This window comes from Bos javanicus, chromosome 28, assembly GCF_032452875.1.
Source record: "Bos javanicus breed banteng chromosome 28, ARS-OSU_banteng_1.0, whole genome shotgun sequence".
In the NCBI taxonomy this organism is placed as follows: Eukaryota; Metazoa; Chordata; class Mammalia; order Artiodactyla; family Bovidae; genus Bos; species Bos javanicus.
In genome coordinates this window covers 33522939-33546840 of record NC_083895.1, presented here as the reverse complement: position 1 = coordinate 33546840, position 23902 = coordinate 33522939, and the positions used below count along the sequence as shown (strand labels likewise).

General features: G+C 40.1%; 1 protein-coding gene across 4 annotated transcripts in view; it reads right to left on the bottom strand.

The window, feature by feature from the left end:
* The window catches only part of LRMDA (leucine rich melanocyte differentiation associated), a 1194775-nt gene that overhangs the window by 259460 nt on the left and 911413 nt on the right, over positions 1-23902 (bottom strand). For 3 of the 4 annotated variants that reach the window (XM_061405856.1, XM_061405858.1, XM_061405855.1), the window contains one exon: positions 13517-13601. In XM_061405856.1, coding sequence (XP_061261840.1) covers positions 13517-13601 — 85 coding nt within the window. Of the gene's footprint in view, positions 1-13516; positions 13602-23902 lie in introns of those variants that run through there. The other variant, XM_061405857.1, reaches the window with a different exon arrangement.

Genomic DNA, 23902 nt, shown 5'->3' with positions numbered 1-23902 from the left:
AAGCACTAAATCCCTTCATGATGACATCAGTTCCTCCTGACTAGCAGAAATTTTGTAAAATGAGTGCTTAATTGCACTGAATTCCCCCTTCACCAAAATCTTATATATTGACCTTCCCCCACTGCCTCTTTTGAGCAGTCTCTCAGAGCTGTCTAAAGTGCTGTCTCCCAGGCTGCAGTCCTCATTTTGCCCCAAATGAAACTTAACTCACAACTCTCAAACTGTGCATTTTTAGTCAACATTATCAATCCTTTTTCTCACCAGAATGTAATTTCTCTGAAGACTGAAATTTTTGTCTGCTTTATTTGTCCCTCTATCCCTAATGTTTAGAACAATATTTGAAATAAAGTGTATGATCCATTTTGTTGTTTAGTTGTATGGCAGAAAGTGAAGAGGAACTCAAAAGCCTCTTGATGAAAGTAAAAGTGGAGAGTGAAAAAGTTGGCTTAAAGCTCAACATTCAGAAAACAAAGATCATGGCATCCAGTCCCATCACTTCATGGGAAATAGATGGGGAAACAGTGGAAACAGTGTCACACTTTATTTTGGGGGGCTCCAAAATCACTGCAGATGGTGACTGCAGCCATGAAATTAAAAGACGCTTACTCCTTGGAAGGAAAGTTATGACCAACCTAGATAGCATATTCAAAAGCAGAGACATTACTTTGCCAACAAAGGTTCGTCTAGTCAAAGCTATGGTTTTTCCTGTGGTCATGTATGGATGTGAGATTTGGACTGTGAAGAAGGCTGAGTGCCGAAGAATTGATGCTTTTGAACTGTGGTGTTGGAGAAGACTCTTGAGAGTTCCTTGGACTGCAAGGAGATCCAACCAGTCCATTCTGAAGGAGATCAGCCCTGGGATTTCTTTGGAAGGAACGATGCTAAAGCTGAAACTCCAGTACTTTGGCCACCTCATGTGAAGAGTTGACTTATTGGAAAAGACTCTGATGCTGGGAGGGATTGGGGGCAGGAGGAGAAGGGGACGACAGAGGATGAGATGGCTGGATGGCATCACTGACTCGATGGACATGAGTCTGAGTGAACTCCGGGAGTTGGTGATGGACAGGGAGGCCTGGCGTGCTGCGATTCATGGGGTCATAAAGAGTCGGACACGACTGAGTGACTGAACTGAACTGAACTGAAGTTGTGTCCAGTTCTTTTGCAACTCTGTGGACTATAGCCTACCAGCCTTTTCTGTCCATGGGATTTCCCACCCAAGAACACTGGAGTAGGTTGCCATTTCCTTCTCCAGGGGATTGAAGCTGTGTCTCCTGTATTTGAAACGGTTTACCTCAGATTGGGACTTGAACCCATGTGGCTGGGACTCGAATCCAGCCAAAACCCACAGTACCTTGTTTCAGGACCTAATGAAGCTCAGGTTCTTGATATCTCATTGCAGAAAGAATTCAGTGAGAGACAAAGTGATAGGTAAGAAATGGATTTACTCAGATTCAGAGAGAAGCACACTTCACAGACAAGACTGTAAGCCTTGTAGAGGGCCAGTGCAGCTGTGAAATGTGGAACAGTTAGTTTTTATGGGTTGGGTAATTTCATATGCTAATGAGCGGGAGAATTATTCCAACTATTTTGGGGAAGGGGTGGAGATTTCCAGGAATTGGGCCACTGCCAATTCCTTGCTCTTTTGACAGTGCCTTGGAACTGTCATGGTATCTCTGGGTGTGTCATTTAGCTTGCTGATTGAGGATCAAGGTCTAATCAAAGTTGTCTAGTCTGCCATCTTCTACACATTTGACTCTAATATTGTGTCCTTGGGTTTTGTCATTCTTTCAAATCTTGTGCCCTTCCCCTTTCCCTCCTGTACACACTGGCAGGTGGATTCTTTACCACTAAGGCACCAGGGAAGCCCATATGACCCATAGATACTTGTTTAATTAATTAATAGATTTCTAGGGATTCAGAATAAGAAAAGGAGGCTGTCGAACACGTCACTATGCTGTTTTAATTCTTCCCGTGCTTTACAATTTCCCAGATATGCCTGCACTCACTGCCCTGACTAACCTGTTCTCCAGGGGATTTCAGCTATTTGATTTGTACACTTTCGAGGTAAGTTCTAGAAGATTCCAAGAAAGGGAGAAATCAGACATGAAAAGATCTCTATTGAGTAAAAAAACAAAGTTGTGTGGGAGAATGGTTATATGGGTTTCTTTAATCAAAAACAAAGAAAGGGACAGAATCTTATCCGCTTTGACTATCCTTGATTTGGGAAAAAAACTGATGAGGTAAAGCAAGATAAATAAAGGAATAAAGAGCTAATCCACAAGGGAGAAGACTGTTTTATTGCTCTTACACAGATGTCTGTCCTTACAACACAGGATTTTTTTTTTTTTCTTTCAGGGAGGGTGGGAATAGGGGTAAAAGAGCAACAATTTAAATTGGAATCTCCAGGCAGTCTGTGTTTGGGAATTAGCATTGCATTATTTTCCTGGCTCCCCACCCCCTCTTGTCTTTTAGTGGAGAAACATTTGCCCTGGAACAGTACACAGAGTTTGCATTAGCATCCCTGAGGATAGAACTTTGACCCCACAGACTAAGGAAGCTACAAATGGAAAATTCCAAGTTGCTATACTCTTTTATTTTCATGCTAATGCTTCTGCAGAGAGTATTTAAAGAAACAGATGCACAAGAACAAAAAAGAGTCCAGCACTAAGAACTCCTCTGACAACAGAGGAGTGTTTTTCCAGCATGGTCTTGTATCTGTTTGTTCCTGCAGAAGTCCAAGAGGGGTCAAGGTGAAACCCTGGTTTCATTTTATTAAAAAAGCTGAACTAGCATTGACAAGAAGAACTCTGGATCTGTGTTTCAAATCCTGGTCAGATTTGAAAGTTGTGTTAAGTTTCATTTCACTTCCTTCAGGCTACACTATTCAACTCTCAAAGATAGATGAGCACACCCTTCAGTAAAGGCATTGGGCAATAAGGATTTCTCAGTCTCCCTTGCCAGTCCACACCTGATCTCAACAATACTCACCCTTTCCTTAGAGCCAACCCTAAATGGCACCCAGTGTACTTCCAGTCCATCAGCTACTTTCTTCATATTCTGTATGACAACAATTAAAAAAAAAAAAGCTTCTCTCTTTTTTTTTTAATAACTTTATCCTGGGATTAAATTCTCAAGTTGAAGACATATCAGAGCAGTATACTCTGCAAAGCCAAATACTCTCAAAATTCTTCTTTTGATATACAAAAAAAAAAAAAAGAAATTTTACTTCACCCCAGGCATCCCCCCGCAGAGCAGCAGCATCAGAAAGGCAGAATCATTCTAACTAACTCCTGCTTTAAGGTTGCTTGTCACATGTACTCCTCACCTAGATTATGGCCAGAAATTAAACAAGAACGCCACTTGGTCTCTCCCCACGTTCTCTTTAACACTGTGAAACAGCTTTCCTCCAGGATTCTTCCAAGTTTGTCAACTATACAAATGGTTTCATTTCAGCGGTTACTTTAGAACTTTTATATTCAAAGTGTATAGCACCAACAATTGGGCAGAAATGTAAGAGCAGAGAAGTAGGGGATGGAAGATTTATCCTGAAATTGTGTTTCTGTATTAAACACATGTTTGTGTCTCAGTTTTTAGGTATCTATGAGATGACTTGGAGAAAGAGGTCTTAGACACTTAGAAGCAGAGAATGGAAGGAATAAAGCCCTTTCTTTAGCAGTGGCCACTCCCATGTGATAAGACAAACCTGGCTTTCTCCTCTCACCCATTTGCTTTCCAATCAGTTCCTACCTTCATCCGAGGCCACCGCCCCATACTTCCATCCTCACTCAGCTCTCCCTTCCCTGCACTCCTGGATCTAGCTTAACCACTGCCTTCCATGGGTACAGGTTTCCTTCTCCAATTAGACTACAGGATTCCTGAAGGCAGAGCTCATAGCATCTTTTGCACTTCCCACAACCTCCAGCACAGGGTTCCTCTCGAAAAACCCATGACTGGCTGACTGATTGAAGAAACAGAAATAGGCCCCTGCAGTGACCTGAAGCATATGGAATTCTGATTAAGGGAACCGAGACGGCAGAAAGCCCAATTCCACACCCTTCATAAAGTATGCACATCCCAACAAATCCCAAGTTATTGGAAAAGTAACAGCCCCGTCCCCTGACCAACCCCAACCAAGAATTTCATTAGTATGGATAAAGACCCAGAGCAGTAAATATTAATGGCTGGAAGGGGGAACAGGAGGACAGAAGGCTGAACCAAGCAGGTGTTCACTCACTCAATTTCAATCCAGCCAACAACGTCATCATTTGGCCCTCTTGAGCTCGCCGACAGGCCATTTTTCATGATTTTACCATTTCTGGCCAAATGCAAACTTTTTAATTAAATGGACCACACAATTCCAGATGTTTGTTTATTTGTTCCAAAAAAGGTTGTAAAAGCTCTACATGAGGAAAAAACCTGAGGCAGTGGTAAAGTTTTCTATGAGATGAGGCAACAAATGAGTGCGAAGACCTAAGCCTGGGAAGTTAAGGTTGGGCAGAGCTCTCAGCAGAACAATCTAGACCAAAAGCATTGGCTTCAAAGAGCTCTCCTCCCAGAAACCCAAGATTTGGGAATAAGACACCCCGGGCCCTTATTAGTTTTTATAAGAATGTAGCTCATCTTGAGCCAAAGGTCCAAACGAGAACACATTTTTGCGGCTGCCCTGCCTGCTTCTTATATGTTTGTTCCTGTTGCCATGAGCTCCACTACATTAATTTCAGCAGTCTTCCATTTAACAGGCCAGATTATAGCTCATGGCTGAGTGACAGCAGGGAATCCTGCAAGAGGGAAGAGAGAGGGGATACAGGCAGAGACTGCAGCTTCCCACGAATCAGGCTGGCTTCCTCGCAGCTGTCTGTTCTCTGGTACCCTCTACCTCTGAGTATACTCAGCCATTAAGTCAGCCAATTGCATTTGTTACAGAATGGTTCTTATATTCCTTCCACTCTTCGCCAGCCACTCCATCCTGCAGCATCAAATGCTCGATTATTTCACCATTACCCTAATTGATTCTGTACTCTAAATTTTGGTTTCAAAAGCAATATCAGAAAAACTTTGAATAACATAGGGAGGAAAAGTATTGATTGTCCATTTTCTCTGATACATGAGCCAAGGATACCCTAAAACCAAACCTTTAGCAACCTCAGACGACAACTCCACCGTGGCCGTAAGTTTCCCTTTACATCACCCCCACCCCTGCTCCACTGGCAGTGTTCTGGCCCCAGCTGTGCTCCCCATCTGTTACCAGTTGTTTCCTAAATTACCTGTGCTTGAAACCTGCTCTTAAGAGGCAGTCACGTAACTTGGTGTCAAGAAATCCAAAGCCTCTAAAACTGGGCCACACTCCCTTCAAGGCAGTCCCACAATGGCCTTCTCAAGTCCTGGCTCTTTTCTTTCCAATCCCCTTGCACACTGCTTGCAGATTAATAACCACAGAGCAGAGCTTTAAATCAAATCTAGATTTAAATTCTACCTGTTCAAGGCCTGTCCTAACACAAACTCATTCTACATAAGAAAACTTATTTCTGAATTTTTCAAAACTGGGTCCCTGCCTCCAATGAGTTCTATCTATCCTCAGGTTTTCTTTACCCATTTCCTTTTTCTGGAATGTCCTTCTTCTGCCTTCCACCTTTAACTATCCTTCAAAGCTCAAGGCCAACACCTCAACAGTCATACCTAACTACTCTAGCCTTTACTGATTTTCTTTTCTAAGCATTTTTAACATTTGTGGTCTTTACCAAGTAAGGCAACTCTTAATTATATATCTGTTTGGTTGGCATTGCTTCATTTTTGATATATCCTTAACCAAACTATAAATTCTTCCAAGACATATACCATGTTCTCTGTTTCTAAGTTCTCTGTTCTAACCAAACTATAAATTCTTCCAAGACATATACCATGTTCTCTGTTTCTAAGTTTCTCTATATATGTATGTTTCATACATATATACTGGAGGACTCCTTGAATGTTGGTGCTCAGGGCAAGATTTGTCATCTTAGGAGTCACACCTGATCACATCCCAGCTCTTCCCTTGCAATGGAAGGCAGAAAAACCAGCCCACATCTTCAAAACTTCAGGACATTTCATCTCCAACTCTGTCAATTCCAGACCCTCCCTTAAAAAAAAAAAAAAAAAAATAGAGGGGCGTATTTTTATCACTATTTTTACTTGGTCTATCTGTTGGTGGAAGGGTTATCCTTTTGACTTCCCATCCTACAGAAGTAAGGATTATTACTGTTGGGAGTGTGGAGCAAGATTCCATTTTCCCCTCCTTGCTTTGCTTCTGGAATGAAAGAACCAAGTCCATAGCCCCTGTGTGTCTATGAGTGCACCACAGTTTTGTCCAAAGAGTAGAAATAAAGCAATCACGGAAACTGCAAATGAAAAATCATCCTTGGAGAAAAAGGATAGGAAATGGACCCCAATGGATTTCAAATGCTTAAAGGAGGTTGCTTCAAGTTCCTGGCTAAAGTCCATGCCAGTCCTGGTAATAGTCTAACAGATTCATCCATCTTCAGATTCCACTTGGCTTGCTCTTCCATCACTGACAGCTTCCCAGCCAGCGAGAGCACACATGCACATCTATCTATATATATGCGGAAGTTTTAATCTACACCACCCTCCATTCCAATCCACCCAGCCTTGCTCTGCAGAGAGTGAAGCTATTGACCCTGCAAAGCAGCAGGGAGATGAATTTGATGACCCAGACTAGAGTTTTTAAACCATTTCAGCAAGGTCTAGAATCAAAGGAAAGTACAATTTATTCAGCACTTAGTAAAGTCCTTTTACTTAGGTACAGAGCGCACACACTGAAAATAGACTCCCGCTGCCACACAGATAAAATAAACCTGTCACCCATGACTGTCAAATCACTAGTCACCTCGATTAAATAAAGGAAACTTTAGCATCTCTCAGCATCTGAGACTTTCCCCAAGATTCTAAGCCCATGAAAGCATTATGAAGGGAAGAAAACACAAAAGTGAGGGCTTCTGTTGAAAATGTCATCAGAGGAAAGTATTTTACATAATTAGAAAATGCTAATAATAGCTCTGCACAGGGAATCAACACACTCTGCCCCCACATGTCCAGGGTAAAGCCATGGCGCACAGAATCCGAGACAGGGGGGCCAAGACGATGCAGTTGTATGGCAGGAGCCACAGGCCAACCGTGTCCCCCTCGACGAGGAGTGCTTCCATGTCAATTGCCAACTTTCCATTTTCTTTTTCAGTTTTCTTCTGTCTCTCTTTTTCTCCTTCTCCCTCTGCTGCTATCCCTACCCACCTCTTTGTTTCTTTTTATCCACAGCTTTCATATACTTTCCATAGAGGAAAGCTGGATCCATCATGCTTCTCTGAATCTTTAATGAATCAATCACATTTTCTGAGATTATCATCTGATGATTATAATCTGATGATTATCTGATGGTTAGCTCCCTTGAAAAACTAATCAAAATATTCTGGGAGAACAGAAGGCCACAAATAAACAGGTCACCTTGGTTATGAGTTTAATCTTAGGTGAGAACCACCTGGCAGGGTCAGCATAACCATGGGATCGCTTATTCCGTCTTTTTAAATGGTCAGTGAAAACCAACAAGCAATAGGCAAGAAGACTTCTTGATGCTGAACTGGTAAGAGTTCAGCAAATAAATACACTTGTTTTCCTTGAGTCTTTGTTATTATTCTGTGTAGATTCCATTTATAATGATCAAGTCTACTTAAGCCTTCACATTCCCTGTGGGTTGACCTTAGCAAGATGGTAGAAATATGAAAAATAGAAAAAGGATTTTAAATTGTCTGAAGGAGAAAGACTGTTTTCAAATCCTATAAGCTAAAACAAATTATGATGAAGTTTGGTTATCAAGCAGCCCCATCTTGAGCTTTCCTGGAAGTATTCTTTCTGGTGGCATACAGTTTTTGTAGCCAACATCTCCCCATTCCAAGCATCCTCACCTACGTTGACACATCTTCATTTATATCCATTTAATTTTCCTCTGATTCATTTCACTTTGGCTTATTTAAATAGTTAAAGCAAAACTCTCTGCATTTACGACTTCTGTGAAAATGTGTTTTATGATATCTCAAGCTAAAACTGTTTAAAAAATAAAAATAAAAAATGCCTGCAGTTTTTCTTTCTGTCTTTTTCTTCTTTTTTGGATGACACTCATTGAGCTGCTTCATGGAGAAATACAGAAAAATCAATTGCTAAGCATAAAGTGCAATGCACATTAAGGAAACTGCGAATGATAACTAATTATGATAAGTTGCTATGTAAATCACTCTGTGACAGTCCCAGCAATCAATTCCCAACACAAATAGACCAAGCCCCTGGTTGGATAAGAGGATGAGCTTCTTACAACTGTGTCAATAAAAATAATGGCAAGGTTTCCAACAACTCATAGACATAGGGTATTATCATCCCCCAGCAAGTTTTCATAACAGATTCCCTCTCAGCTTCCTGCTCTCTTTCATACTTTTAAAGTCCAGTGCATAATATGACAAGCTAACTATGGTACATCTTCCAGATTGTTTGATCATTGGGAGGTGGGGGTAGTAATAATTCAGGGATGTTCACTGGTTTTGCAGTTACTTTGCAAAATGGGTGTGTGCAAACAACTGGAATGAAACCCTCACTGTGATAGCTGTTGGCAAGGATTACGGTAGATGTGCCGACTTGTCTGTTTTAATTGGGCACTGACACTATCCACTCCTGAGGTTTTCTCTGCAGATCAGAGGAGAAGCTAGAAACTACATTTCCCAAAATCCCCTCTGTGCATGGTTCTTGGTTAGAGTGGGCCAAAGAGAGAGACAGTATGATTTGGAAATCCAGAAAGAAGGGGCAGGGCAACATGTGGGTAGTCCATAAAGTCTGAAGAACTGAGTGCCGCAGACTGAGAAAGTTAGTAGGAGATGCCCAAGGATTTCTGAGATGCACAGAAATGGTCATCAAGCTCTTAAGAATCACAGGTCTCTGAGCTGAGACTCGGGGTAACACCTGCCCCGTCAGCCCTTTCCTGCATGTGTAAGTCTCTGATTCCTTACATTAAAGTCTTTCATAATGTGAATAGTGTGCATTAAATTTTCCCTCTCTGAATTCAGACTGGTACCAGAGCATTTTCCTCTTTAGCTTTTCAAATTGTCTCTGCTTCTGCATGTGTAGATTTGTAATTTTTTATAAAAGGGTGTCAGAAAGGCGTAACAGGCAATTCTTTTGACCGAACAGGCAAGGATGCCATACTTTGTCACAGCCTTCACACGGGCTTTGGGAACGCACCCCTGACAGTGGACAGCTCCGGCTGTGCCTTTTCCTGTACGTTCTCTCCTCTTTCCCCCAGCACAATGCCTCAGTGAATCCTGCATCTGCTTCATGCATCCTGTGTAAAGGACAAATAACTGGGGTGGCCTGGGATCCAAGGACACAGAGTCTGGATTTTTTCCTTTCCTATATTGCTGAGTGATTCCGTCTTTCCTAGCAATTGCTGCGAGTATCTTCCTCTGTTAAATGAGAACAGTAATATTTACCCTCCCCACCTTATTGGGTGTATTGATGGTCTCTGCTCTAAATAGAAATGTTTTCCCAAAAGACACAATGGTTAATAAAGATGCAAATTCTACTTCTAATAGCTACTAGATAAAAAGTAGCAATCTATGGCTTTCAGGGGTACATCCTATGGCCAGGATATATTGAAAGAGACATTTCTCCCACAAACATTTCAACATTCCTCATAAATGTGGCTACCCACTGATGATGTAGCGTGCAGACCAGCACCAGGTAGCAGCTGGCATCACTGATACAGCACCATATCCCCATATTTTGAAGACATGCTCAGAACTAGAGGAGAATTCTCAGAGAGATTTTAAGTGGACTGTTCTAAAACTCTATCTTTACCACAACCTGCATCTTATTGAGAGTCCAGTCCCTTCTCTGAGAGCTTCTGTACTAGTACAAGAACTCCATAAGTTGCTTTAATTCATCCTATTCCTTTCCGTCAGCCAAACACCAGAGTCTGACAACTATGACTTCAAAATAATGATCTACTTGGAAGTTATGCAATATGGCTAAATGCTGTCTGGCAATGAACCAACAGATAGAGCTCCCGTCCAAGATGACTTGGGTTTCTGAAAGCAACAGAGTTGAGGCCTGCCATTTCTAAGACTGGCCTCTCCCTTCAGTATGTGCTCACCCCCAAAGGCAGATGGGTCTCCTTCCTCAGATGCAATCAAGTTACCTTGCAATTTATGTGCAACCAGGTACTTAGGTAACAGTTAGAGGTACCAAAGGTACTGCCTTTCCCCTGGGTTTCTATCGCTCATCGTTTACTGAACAAATATTTATGGATCTCTGATTAAGTAGGAGGTCCTGTGACAGGCACTGAAGATACAGTGCTAAGTAAACACCCGTACCTCCAACCTCCACCCGACCCTGATCTCCACTGAAAGCTGCTGTCCAGGAAAACAGCCCCTGAAAAGGGGAAACTGACTGAATGCAAATGGATAGAGTGGGATCAGAGGAGCTTTCCTTGGAGCTGTGGTGTTTCAGCTTATACCTGAGTAGGAGTTAGTGATATGAAAGAAAAGAGTTAGAATCTATATTGCCCCTCAGGGAGCTTGTGCATTTATAAGGAGTTCAAGACATACACAGACCTGACCTGTGTTATATAAAGCAGAACATAAGCAACTACACAAAGGAGATAAGGGCTTCCCAGCTGGCTCAGCAGTAAAGAATCCGTCAGCCAACGCAGGAGACACAGGTTCACTTCCTGCTCCAGGATATTCCCCTGGAGAAGGAAATGGCAACCCACTCCAGTATTCTTGCCTGGAAATCCCCATGGACAGAGGAGCCTGATGTGCTACAGTTCATGGGGTCGCAAAGAGTCGGACACAACTTAGCAACCCACAGCAACAAAGGAAATTAAGAAGGGGAGAAATCCCATGAAGGTGCAATAATTAAAAATCTCCCAGAGGAAGCACAGAGCACTGGGCATCACTATCTCTAGGAGGTCTGGTTTATCTGTACGTTATAGATGGAAAAATAGAGTCCCCTGACTCCTGATCATTATTCTGAGCTCAGACTCCTCTTGCATTTGAATCTACAGTCCTGAGGACATGGATCCCTGGCCTATCAAACTCGACATTGGAAGTCACATAAAAGGACAAGCACAGGGAAAATGGCATGTATAGAAAAATAGCAATTTGTACATGAACGACTACCTACCAGTTTGTGTAGTCGCTGGTGCGGAATGAAAAGAGATTGGGAACCAGATGAATCAAAAAGTATTTGCAAATAGAATTTCCACTTAGGGCTTTACAGACTGAGTCCAGACATCATGGAGGATTTCACCTGGGAAACAACTGGTGTAATTTGCTTTATAACGTGGAAGCATCTCTCTGGATAAATGTTTGTAGGCTGTTTCCATGGAAATATTAACAAATGACCCTCAAGGAGTTTGGTGATCTAAGGAATCAGAAACTTAGAATAATTTCTTTAACTTAAATACAAAAAAAAAAAAAAACCAAGATGTCATTAAGTGGTTTCATTCTGGTGCTGAAAACTATCGTTTTCCTCATTTGTCACTGCATGATTCATGCCAAGCTGAAATGTATTAGTCTCATATTTTCCCTACACATATCAGCCCAATAGTAATTCAGCCTAATAGGCATCTTTGGTTCTCTCTTTCTGGTCTCCTCATGACCATAAGTCCAAAGACCTGGCCATCTTTCATGATGCTGACTTGCTTTTTCAACATCCAAGTACTTAGCAATGATTAGGCAACAAATGTATTAAATATATATTAATTGCTCAGGAAAATCAAGACATTTGTCTTGGCTTCTATTAAATAACACTTTTTCCATTGGTGTTATACTCTGATGTCAATCAAGAGTGTCTATTTTAATTCAGATCACACTAGGCATTTTTCCATATTCCAAGTATTACCCAAGTATCTTCAAAACTTATTGCTCTATATTCCTTTTCTTCAAGGTTCAGATTTTTTATTTTACTGTTACAATGACAGATGACCTTTGCCCTGTTACTGATGACTATCACTTATTTGATCAAGTCCTTCTGTTGTGAAATCTCAATTTCATGGCCAGATGAACTGAAGCAGGCTTGAGGGCTCTGAGACTTCAGTTTCTATTCATGTAATCAATGCAAACTCAATCAATTCAAATACAAGAGACTAATAAATAAATCCATGAGACTATGATGCAAGGCTTAATTTGTTATTCCTTCTAGACAGGGTATAATAATTTGTGTAGAGGAATCCCCCCCACCCCTGTGAAAAACAAGTCTTTAAAGGGATATACTCAAAACCTTCATAAGAATATTCAGAAGAGATCTGTTCATACCCCTCAAAAACACATTGGCAGCTATTTATGCTACTTGACGTTGAGCAAAATTGATTTTCACAAATTGCACACTTTCAGAATGGAATCACAACTGAACCCTAATTAAACCAATGCATATTAATTATGTGTTAATACTAATTATTAATTAATTAATTAAATCAACTCCACTGAATCCAGATATCAAACAGAAAACACAAGTCCAAGTCACAGATACCTGGAATCCTACAGAATGTTAGTGTGCCATTTAACCAAAGCCCCCACATCTCCCTAGAGGGCCAGTTCCATCACTTTCTGATAATCTCTACAGACTTGGCTCCTACCCACCCATCCTGCAATGCAGCTTGGATGACAAAGCTGGAAGAGCCCTTATTCAGTGTCCCTTGAATGTACAGAGCAATTTTCTGCTTGGGGAAGTGATGTTTAAAAGTATGTAGAGCCCTCAACCTAAGCCTGTTCTTACTTACCCTTGGAAGATAGATTTGTAACTATGAAATATGACTGTGGTCATAACTAGAATAAAAAGGGGTAAACAAATTACATCACATGGCCTCTTCCTGTCCTAACCAATTAAAACAGAAGTGATCACATGGTCCTTGGCTTAAACAGCCAGTTGGAGATAAAGCATGTTTAAACTATATTCCTTGCAGACTCTAGAGATGACAATAGAAATTCAAGGCTTTGGAAGAGCTGGGTAAGCCAAATTAAAATTTCAAGGATCAGAGAATTCAAGGAAAACTGCATATTGATTCTATCCTTTTAGCTGTAATGTAGAGTTCACTCATTTTGAAATTACAGATTTCAACTATAATACTCCCAAATAGTGACACTTTTACAAATATTAGTGAGTTTCCCAATTTCTCTCCACCACTTTCTCTGGAGGTAATGACCTCCTTTGTAGCTTTTAAGTGTGATAATCTCTTTGCTTAAAGAAAAAAAAAACCACAAAATTATATTCCACCATAGACCTATTTGCCTTCCCAAAAGACTGCCACTAAATTCTATTTAATGTGAGTCAAAATTATGAGGCTTGACAGGTATGGTTTTCTTATCACAGACTTGAAAATCACTTGTTCCATCCAAAGTGCCAAGGCAGCAGTAATGATCCCCGAGCTCCGCACAGCCCGGTATCTCTCCCTGTAGCCACAAAACGCAATAAAAAGCAGGGTTCCTACCTCGGTGACTGGTGAGTTCCCTGGAAGCAGAAGGCAGGGGTGTGTAGCGGCTCTTAGGAGACACAGCAATGCTGTCACTGGAGGCCTGTGTGAAAAAAAAAGCACACCAACATGAGCAGCACCAAACACTAAACACTTCTGTTTACCAAACTTGTCTCCTTGGGATCTGGGTTTGGAGAACATGTTATGGACCAAGGTTCTTCTTAGGAAGCAAGAGCTGTCTCTGTTGAGATAATATTTTGGTAAGTGTCAGGTCAAATACAATGCTTTGAGGGGACTTGGTACCGGTGGAAGGGATCTGAGACAAGGGGATGGTTTGTTTATTGAGTGGAATTGTGAGGAGGAGAAGGAAAAGAGATGTTGAGGGCAGGAAATGATGCACAGTTAGATTTCTGTCACAGTTATTCCCCAATAGATTTCTACCCCAAATTCCCACAGATTAAACCCTTACTGTACATAGATTTCTATGGAACCAGTGAAGAGGCTGAGCTCGGCCTGCAGGGTGAATGGGACAAAGAGGGCTGGTTTCCTGGGCCCAGTGCGGCATGGAGACAGGGGAAAGGTGAAGACGTAAGAAGCATGAAGCGACCCAGGAGAAGGATACATGATATCGAAGACCTTGCAGTTGGGGTTGTGGCTACATTTAACAATAGCACTAAAAAAATCATCTGAAATTTGAAGTACAATGGTTATCAACAAAACTTTGCCATTTGGAGGACTGAGAGAAAACGATATGAAATCTATCTGTGCAGATGCTTTTTTTTCTACATGCAAAGTTCTTTAACCATCCACCTTGATATGGTGTGACCCAGGCTGCTCTCTGTCTCTAATTAGTGCTACACCCATGGGGGCTAAGGTGTGAGGAAAGACCACAGCTGGAGAGCCGGGTGTCACTCCGGGCTACTGACCAGTATGTCATATTCAGAGTGAGGTAGCGTGGAACACGAAGCATCACTGCTGCAATTCTTACTGAGACTTCTGAATCAAACACTACTTTTTTTTTTTTTTTTTAATATCCTAAAAAGAACATCTGCTAGGATCAAAATCCTAAGCTTACAACCTTTCCAAGTTTCATGAAAAAGTAAATTTCATTAATGCTACATTTTTCTTTCTGGAAAAGGAAATACATTTATGGGATATATTTGCCCTAGTAGGAGCAGGCCTTTTCTCCAAAGAGATTATAGACATTATAGGAATCAAAACTAAGTAGGAGATTAGACCTACTTGCTAGAAAAACCCTTTAAACCCTGTTTCTGACATTTGAGATGTTTGATTAAGCGGCTTTCAGTGGAGACTTAGAGAAAGAGTTCTGAATGGTGCAAAAGCAGAAGCTATGTCCCTAAGGTAGAGACAGATTTTGGGTAGCATTACTTAACTCCAGCAGCAAGAGAAATATACTCTGTTTAAAGCTTGATCCAAGGGTATCGGGTCCAGAAAGATCAAAGGTCAGTCCCTAAGAAAAACATTTGAAAAAGTACCTAAAGACTTTTTCAGATGCTGTAATCATATAAAACAATCAGCAATTAGATTAAAATTCAAACACTAGAATCACCAGGTGCTTCTCCATTTGGCATTCAAGGTCTCCTGTAATCCCTATTTGATCAATAGGGCTTCCCTATTTGATCAATGAGACACAAAGAGAATGTTCTAAGTATGGCGTCTATTCGTATGCTGCTCCTGCTTGAGGCAGGGGAGGAGCAACCAGGGCTGTCCTTCCACAGATCTACTATACTTCCTCTGCAAGAGGCCAGAGCTTCTCTCCCTGTCAATGTTTCTGCTCGATCTCATTGCTAAAAAAGCCTGAAGATCCAGGATGAGTTTTAGGTTGCTATATTGTGATGTTTCTTGGTATTTTTAATCTCAATTTGGGCTGTTGACAATTTGATGACAGCTTTTCCTAAAATTACTAGAAGAAACTACCTCTCAGCAAATATCTCTGACTGGGCAAAACATTCATGTTTTGTAACCAAGAGTAAAATAGTGATTTAAGTTTTATTTCCAGTTTTAGTCGAAGCAAAAATTGTGTGGCTTTAGTTCTGTTTTGCAGTCATCATTCTATGCCTAGCATTTAATTACTTTCTGCTCAGTGTCCATTTATAAACTCAAGTCATGGAAAAGAAACCAGGATGAGAACAATTTTGCAAACTATGCCTTTTGGTGAGACTTTCGTGGCTGGATGTTTGGGAAAACTGCTACAAACCAAGATTCTAAATACCAGTTCTTTGACTTGACTTTTAGCAAAATGAAGTCCGTGTGATCTTTTTAATAGTGATGTTGAAAATTATGCTTAGAAGCTTGATTCAGAAAAGCACAATCATATGAAAGAAGTGGACAAAACAGTGTCTTATATTTGCACATTACCTGTTTCTGATTAAAGAATTACCCTTGAAACTGAAGCAATACATTCATAGTATATCAGGAATGAGATAATAGAAACACTAGTGGAAATTTTTAAATAATGTTTTCCTTTATGTGGATAAAGCAGATATGCCTAAAATGGGATCAGGAAAATTGGGGTAAATCAGACTCCTCAGAACTACAAATGATTCTCAAATCTTTAAGTACTTGGAAAGTTTTCTAACCATCCATGGGAAAAAATTACACTTTCACATTTTACTTTATGAATCTCCCCGTTAGAGGATTTTTGTAACATCTACAATAAAATATTAGCATTTAGAATATCTGTCTCTAAATAAATAAAAATATAATAAAAATGGACAAAAGAAAAAAAAAAAGATAATTCAAAGAAGAGAAAACCTGAGTGGCCAATAAATAAAAGAGAAGATGGTCAAATTCACTAGCCCTAAGGGCACCTCAGATTAAAACAAAGTACAATTTTTTGTTCATCATAGTTGGCAAACTTTTAAGTCTCATAATAAAGAGTGCTATAGAGAACCAAGGGCAACAAAACTCTTAACCTCTCATCTTTTGCCAGTGGGAATGTACATTGGTTCAACCACTTAGGAGAGTAATTTAGCAATATCTAATAAAACTGAAAACTGGTACTGCAATTCCCTTTAAAATATATACACTATGGAAAATTTTACTCAGGTCTGTAAGGTAGATCATAAAACAATGTTTATTGCAGCATTATTTACAACAGAACAAATTGGAAATAATTCAAATGTCTATCAATGAGGAAAATGGATAAATAAAATGTTGTATATTCATATGACAGAATAATATTTAGCACTTAAGAGCAATAAAGCTGATTTATAGATCTCAATTTGAATAGGTCTAAAAATTTAATGCAAAGTGAAAATGCAAGTCGCAAAATGATAAATGCAGTGCAATACTATTTATGTAAATGTGTAGTTCTTTGATCTCATGTGTATATGGAAAGATCTAAAAAATATAAAAGTTAAATATTAAATTCATGAAAATGGTTGCCCCTACCAGAGAACAGAGTAACAGAATTGGGGCTAATGGAAAGTGGGGAGCTTCAATTTTACACTTAAGGTTTATTTCTTTTATTGAAACATAACACTTGAAAAAAAAAAAAAAACAACATATTAGAAAATACAAATCCTGTAGGGTAACTAAGCATGCTTGTTATTTTTCAAACTTCTCTACATTCTTTGAATTTCTCAAAATTAAACATGAAACTTGAAAAAACAGGGTCCTGTTTCTACCTAATCCATACATCTGATGTTGAAAACCCATAATTAGAGGACACTTTCTCTAACAGTTTTCCAGTACTTGCACAAAATGAATTAAGGCCATCTCTGGTTGGCTTTTTTGGTGAAATATCCCAGTTCTAATTCTTCTTAAGGTACTGAACTGTAACAACGGAATAGAAAAAGTGGATAAATAGCAATAAATATAAATCCCCCACTTCATGCCAAGGCTTAAGATGCTCATTCTACCTGGTAAGTCTTTCTACTTAAGATTGGCCAAAGCATATGTAGGTTTTTGTACTTGTCTCCTGCTCACAATTGGAGAGTTACTAATAATTTTTTAAACTCACATCATTAATGACAATGGTCACTAATATACCGTGCTCTGCAGTTTCCATCATGCAGAAAGGAAGCTAGAACTCTGGCAACCTCATTGGAAAAGATTCAACGAAATACAGTAAAAGAGACTTGCAAAGTGAGAATTTCATTCCGCGGTTCCAGAAAACAAATGTCTTCAGATGAACAGTACAATTCAAGCCCCTCCCATTGGGTGCATTCCACGGAAACCTGCATTCCAGTGGATATGTCTGAATATCATGGATGCCCAGCAGGAACATGATACAGACCGCAGGAGGAGATATTTGGCAGGCTTCAAAACAAGAAGGGGGCAGCTACAAAGTTGTTTAATAGCCATAAATCTCCAACTATTTTTCACAAAATACCATCTAAGACCAGAGCTCCACAACTCATTCCCCATCACTCAGCTCAAGTGGAGCACTCTGGCATGCTCACTCACCCTTAAATCATACACTGCATAAAGTGATCCCAGGTCTGGGAAATTTGTCAGCCTCTTTCAAGTAAAAGCAATCTTCGCTTTTCATCACAATTCATTCCCTGAAACTGTGGTATAAAGCTGACTGTTCTAAAAACATTTATTTTCTCTCATAAGAAAAAGCGTCATTCATTTAGTTATCAAGGATTTAATAACCACCTACTATATGCCAGGCCCTTTGCAGAGAATACCAAGAAAAATAAAATCAGGACCTTAGTTGCATTCTTAACTCATCCAAAAAAAAAAAAAATCATGATTAATGCTGGTTAGGAAGAGTCACCAACTCATAGCCTGATCCCCATATTTTGCATCATCCAGAACTTTGACCCTAACCTCTAGGATGACAGCTGAGCACATGGACCAGTAATTACATTCTTGCTTGTTTCTTCTTCATACTAACAGAGAGCTTTCGAGATTAACTCTATTAAATTTCTGAGATTAACTATACTATTAACCCCAGTACCCAACATGCTGCCAGAAATACAGAAAGATGTCAATGCATAATGCTTGAATGAATAAAACATTTTAATGTCAAAGAGAAAACTATATACCATGATTATAATTCAACACAAAAGCACGAGCCAAGTTGCCAGAGGCAGAGGTAAAGACTTGACAGCATCTCAAGGATTAAGAGCCACAGAACCAGCCTAAGGATGGAGTCTTCCGACCTGCTCACAGGTAGAGGCAGCACGCCTTCCAGTGGGAAGACAGGAAGCCTCCACCGTAGACGCAACATGTTGGGAAGGTGGAGGAACAGGAGCAACTATATTCTTGTCCAGAGACAGAAGCCAACAAAAATGAGAGGAAAATAAAGGGTAAAAAGGGATGAGGGTGAGGAACCAAGGGACCAAGAAAGGATAAAACTGGGCAAAAGGCAGAGTCAGATCAAGAGCCCAGCATTCAGCTGACTGAGGAGGTGGGGTGGAGGCGTAATTCAGAGCAGAAGTCCCTCAGGGAAGGGGCGGGTTGGGTGGAGGGCTGCACCAAAGGCTCTCTGGAATCAGGAAGCCCTTTGCAGGAAAACCACCTCTGAGTTTGCCATTGATCTAAAGGGGCTCTAGTTCTGCCAGTGCCTAAAAGGTCATTAGGCACAGAGTTGCAGTTCTGAAATGCTTATGGGAGAAAAAAGGAAAGAAGGACTATAGATTGGGCGTTTTTTGGACCTTTACAAAAGTAATCAAGTCATAGAATGTAAGAGCTGTAAAAGACCTTTTCAGTCATCGAGAGTAGTGGTTTCCAAAATATTTTAGCAGATATTTTTATAACAAAAAAATCAGATCAGATCAGATCAGGTCAGTTGCTCAGTGGTGTCCGACTCTTTGCGATCCCATGAATCGCAGCACGCCAGGCCTCCCTGTCCATCACCAACTCCTGGAGTTCACCCAGACTCACGTCCATCGAGTCAGAGATGCCATCCAGCCATCTCATCCTCTGTCGTCCCCTTCTCCTCTTGCCCCCAATCCCTCCCAGCATCGGAGTCTTTTCCAATGAGTCCACTCTTCCCATGAGGTGGCCAAAGTACTGGAGTTTCAGCTTTAGCATCATTCCTTCCAAAGAAATCCCGGGACTGATCCCCTTCAGAATGGACTGGTTGGATCTCCTTGCAGTCCAAGGGACTCTCAAGAGTCTTCTTCAACACCACAGTTCAAAAGCATCAATTCTTCAGCGCTCAGCCTTCTTCACAGTCCAAATCTCACATCCATACATGACCACAGGAAAAACCATAGCCTTGACTAGATGAACCTTTGTTGGCAAAGTAATGTCTCTGCTTTTGAATATGCTATCTAGGTTGGTCATAACTTTCAAAAAAACAAAACCATCTAAATACTGAACATTATGGAAATAATCATATTTATTTACAGTAACCAAATATAAACTTGCTTGCTTGCTAAGTCACTTCAGTCGTGTCCGACTCTGTGTGACCCCATAGACGGCAGCCCACCAGGCTCCCCTGTCCCTGGGATTCTCCGAGCAAGAACACTGGAGTGGGTTGCCATTTCCTTCTCCAATGCGTGAAAGTGAGAAGTGAGAAGTGAAAGTGAAGTCGCTCAGTCATGTCCGACTCTTAGCGACCCCATGGACTGCAGCCCACCAGGCTCATCCATCCATGGGATTTTCCAGGCAAGAGTACTGGAGTGGGGTGCCATTGCCTTCTCCATAGTGACCCCATGGATTGCAGCCTAACAGGCTCCTCTGTCCAAATATAAACTAAATATCCTAAATTTTTATTACACAATATTAAGTGAACACAGTAAATATAAGAATAGTATTGATATATCTGTTGCTATTTTTAACATAATATTTGCAATGAGTAAAAGGATAAAAGTTAATAAGCAAAGATGCAAAGATTTTTGTGAACAATGTGGTTTGCAATGATTTGATTTTTAAACTTTACTTAATGGTGCCATTGCTTTTGGCGGTTTAAAATATTTAAAAATTAAAATCCTACCAGGGCTAATGTGAAACAACACACTTTCCATCAAGTATCCCCTGAGAAATCTGTATGCAGATCAAGAAGCAACAGTTAGAACTGGACGTGGAACAAAAGACTGGTTCCAAATCGGGAAAGGACTACGTCAAGATTGTATATTATCACCCTACTTATTTAACTTATATGCAGAGAACATTATGAGAAACGTTGGACTGAATGAAGTAAAAGCTGGAATCAAGACTGCTGGGAGAAGTATCAAGAACCTCATATATGCAGATGACACCACCCTTATGGCAGAGGCAAAGAAGAACTAAAGAGCCTCTTGATGAAAGTGAAAGAGGAGAGTGAAAAAGTTGGGTTAAAACTCAACATTCAGAAAACAAAGATCAGGGCAACTAGTCCCATCAGTTCATGGTAAATAAATGGAGAAACAATGGAAACAGTGACAGACTTTATTTTGGGGGGCTCCAAAATCACTGCATATGGTGACTGCAGCCATAAAATTAAAAGACACTTGTTCCTTGGAAGAAAAGCTATGACCAATCTAAACAGCAATACTGAAAAGCAAAGACATTGCTTTGCCAACAAAGGTCCATCTAGTCAAAGCTATAGTTTTTCCAATAGTCATGTATGGATGTGAGAATTGGACTATAAAGAAAGATGAGCACCGAAGAACTGATGCTTTTGAACTGTAGTGTTGGAGAAGACCCTTGGACTGCTAGGAGATCCAACCAGTCCATCCTAAAGGAAATCAGCCCTGAATATTCAATGGAAGGACAGATGCTGAAGCTGAAACTCCAATACTTTGGCCACCTGATGCGAAGAACTGACTCACTAGAAAAGACCCTGATGCTGTGAAAGATTGAAGGCAGGAGGAGAAGGGGACGACGGAGGATGAGATGGTTGGATGGCATCACCGACTCAATGGACGTGATTTTGAGCAAGCTCCAGGAATTGGTGATGGACAGGGAAGCCTGGTGTGCTACAGTCCATGGAGTCAGAAAGAGTCAGACACGACTGAGTGACTGGACTGAACTGATCTGATCTTTCCAATCCCTCCCATCAGAGGACAAGGAGACGTGACAGAAGGAAGGGGCATAGGAGTTAAGGAGGAAGGAGAAGGGGGCAGAAAAGAAAGGGGGCATGGAGTGGGGTAGGAACAAATGTGTCCTAAATGCTTTCTAAGTCTAATGGTTTCCCACTGTATGCATATCTCCTATTACTACTCTCATCCGCGAAAAGAGAAAACTGAGACCCAGAAAGTATAAGTCACATGCCCAAGGCCATACAGTTCTAAAATCTACAGTGGGATTAAAAACCAAGTCAGCCTGATTCTCAGACTCCAAGGAGTTCCGCCAGTCCCACACCTTCTCGGCCTCAGAGACCCCAGGTCTTTACGATACACCTCTCCTGGCCATCGCTCCACTTTGCCTCCTGCTACTGTCAATGGTGCTCTTGTCTGGCCTCTTTTGCAAGACTGTCAAATTCAAGGGTGCAGGGACCAAGATCTGTGTTAACAGTGAATGCCTTGCAGCTCCTAACAAACCAACCTCTCCAAGCATGAAGAAAGGATTATCAAACGAGAGAGAATGTACTAATACCTTGGGTAATTTTAAAGGTAGAACATCCTATCTTTAAAGAAACAGTCATCTTTGTCCACAGAAATATGATAGAACACAAGTTAATACTTTGCTGCTAATCATTAATCCTTGCAGAGGATTTAGTCTGTGTCATATGTTCAAACAGAATGTAATATATTACAACCCCCAAGTAATGAGGGTCTATATATGATTAGGTATATGTCACATTTCTTGAGCACTCTTTATATGGAGTCATTTTAAGCACACTCTTTCATTTAACTATCTCAACAACCTTAAGATAGAAATATCATTTTATAAGTAAGACGGTTGGGAGTTAGAGAAATTAAACAACTTGCTTGAAAGCATTCAGGTAGTATATGGAGGATTTAGAATTCCAACTAACACAGCTTGATTTCACAGCCTGAATCCCAACCATTCTGCAATGAATTTGATGTTCAACAGTAGAGAAGAAAACCTTCTTGGGTTTAGTACATATACTAAAATAAGCAATACATTTCTAGCGCTAGTGCTAAGTCACTTCAGTCATGTCCGACTCTTTGCAACTCTATGGACTTTAGCTGACCGGGCTTCTCTGTTCATGGGATTCTCCAGGCAAGGATACTGGAGTGGGTTGCCATGCCCTCCTCCAGGGGATCCCCCAACCCAGGGAATGAACCAGCATCTTGTACATCTCCTGCACTGAGATATGATTAAATTCATGTGAATATGCAATGTGTTCTGTGGTCTGACATATTAATAAAACCATTAAGTTATTTATTAAAAATAACTGACTATGTAACATAGATGCAGAGCACTTCAGATCTCTTTAGCCCTTTGGGGTTGACATAACCAATGGTATCTATGGTCAACCTGTACCAGCTCACAAAAGCCAATGGTTAACTTTTCAGGAATGCCATATTTAAGTTGATAAACACAGTTGTTATTTAAAATTAAATTATATATACTTGTGATTGGATAAATAATATTAAAAGTAAAGGTAATATATAACCAAACTCAGCACTTTCTGTTTTACAAACTTTACTACTACTTATGCTCTGGAAAGTATTCATGCCTATTATATTTACATAGCAGAAATGCTATATAATATATACCACTTCATAGCTCTTTCCAACTCTTCAGTGATGTGACTTTGGTAGCCTGACATCAGCCATGACGGAAGTATTTACAGCAGAAATTGGCAAATGCTACAAATTAGTGATTAATTATCTTATGGATTTTTTAAACGTAAGAAAATGATGGGAAAATACGAATTATTCAGATTAAACCTAAAGGCTATGTTGTGTCTATAGCCATTATATTGTGAATAGCACCAAAAAGTTGAGGAAATATTTTTCAAATATTCAAAAACTATTATCTGATTCAGTAAAGAAGTTGCTCATGCCATTCACAAAAGAGTGAAGTTCTGACATAGTAAGAAAAGAATAGAATTAATGCTTATGTCAGAACTATACTTATTCGTCAACTGCAACCTTATATTGACAATAGGTATGAAAGTTTGACCAAAATAACCAAAAATATTTGGTAAGACTGCATTAGATGACTAGAATTTATAACCAAAAGGATTAAATATTATTTGGTTAAAATAATTAAGTATTATTTGTAAGCTGTGTACTACTCAATCTTTATATACATAAAATTATAAAAAGCTATGTACATGTATATATGCATAATATTTTTTTCCAAAGAGCTGCTTGTTAAACATTCCCAGAATACCACTATCTTTCTCTCTCTCTCTGTATATATATATATAACATTTATTATATAACATCTAAGGTATGTTTGGTGCTAAAACGATAGTAAGAAAAAGCTGATTAAGTTTCAAAGATTCTGTCAACTTATTTACAATTTGGATATCCTCTACTTCTCATTTTCCTGTGCTCTGATGCCTTACTGACTAAGACTTGG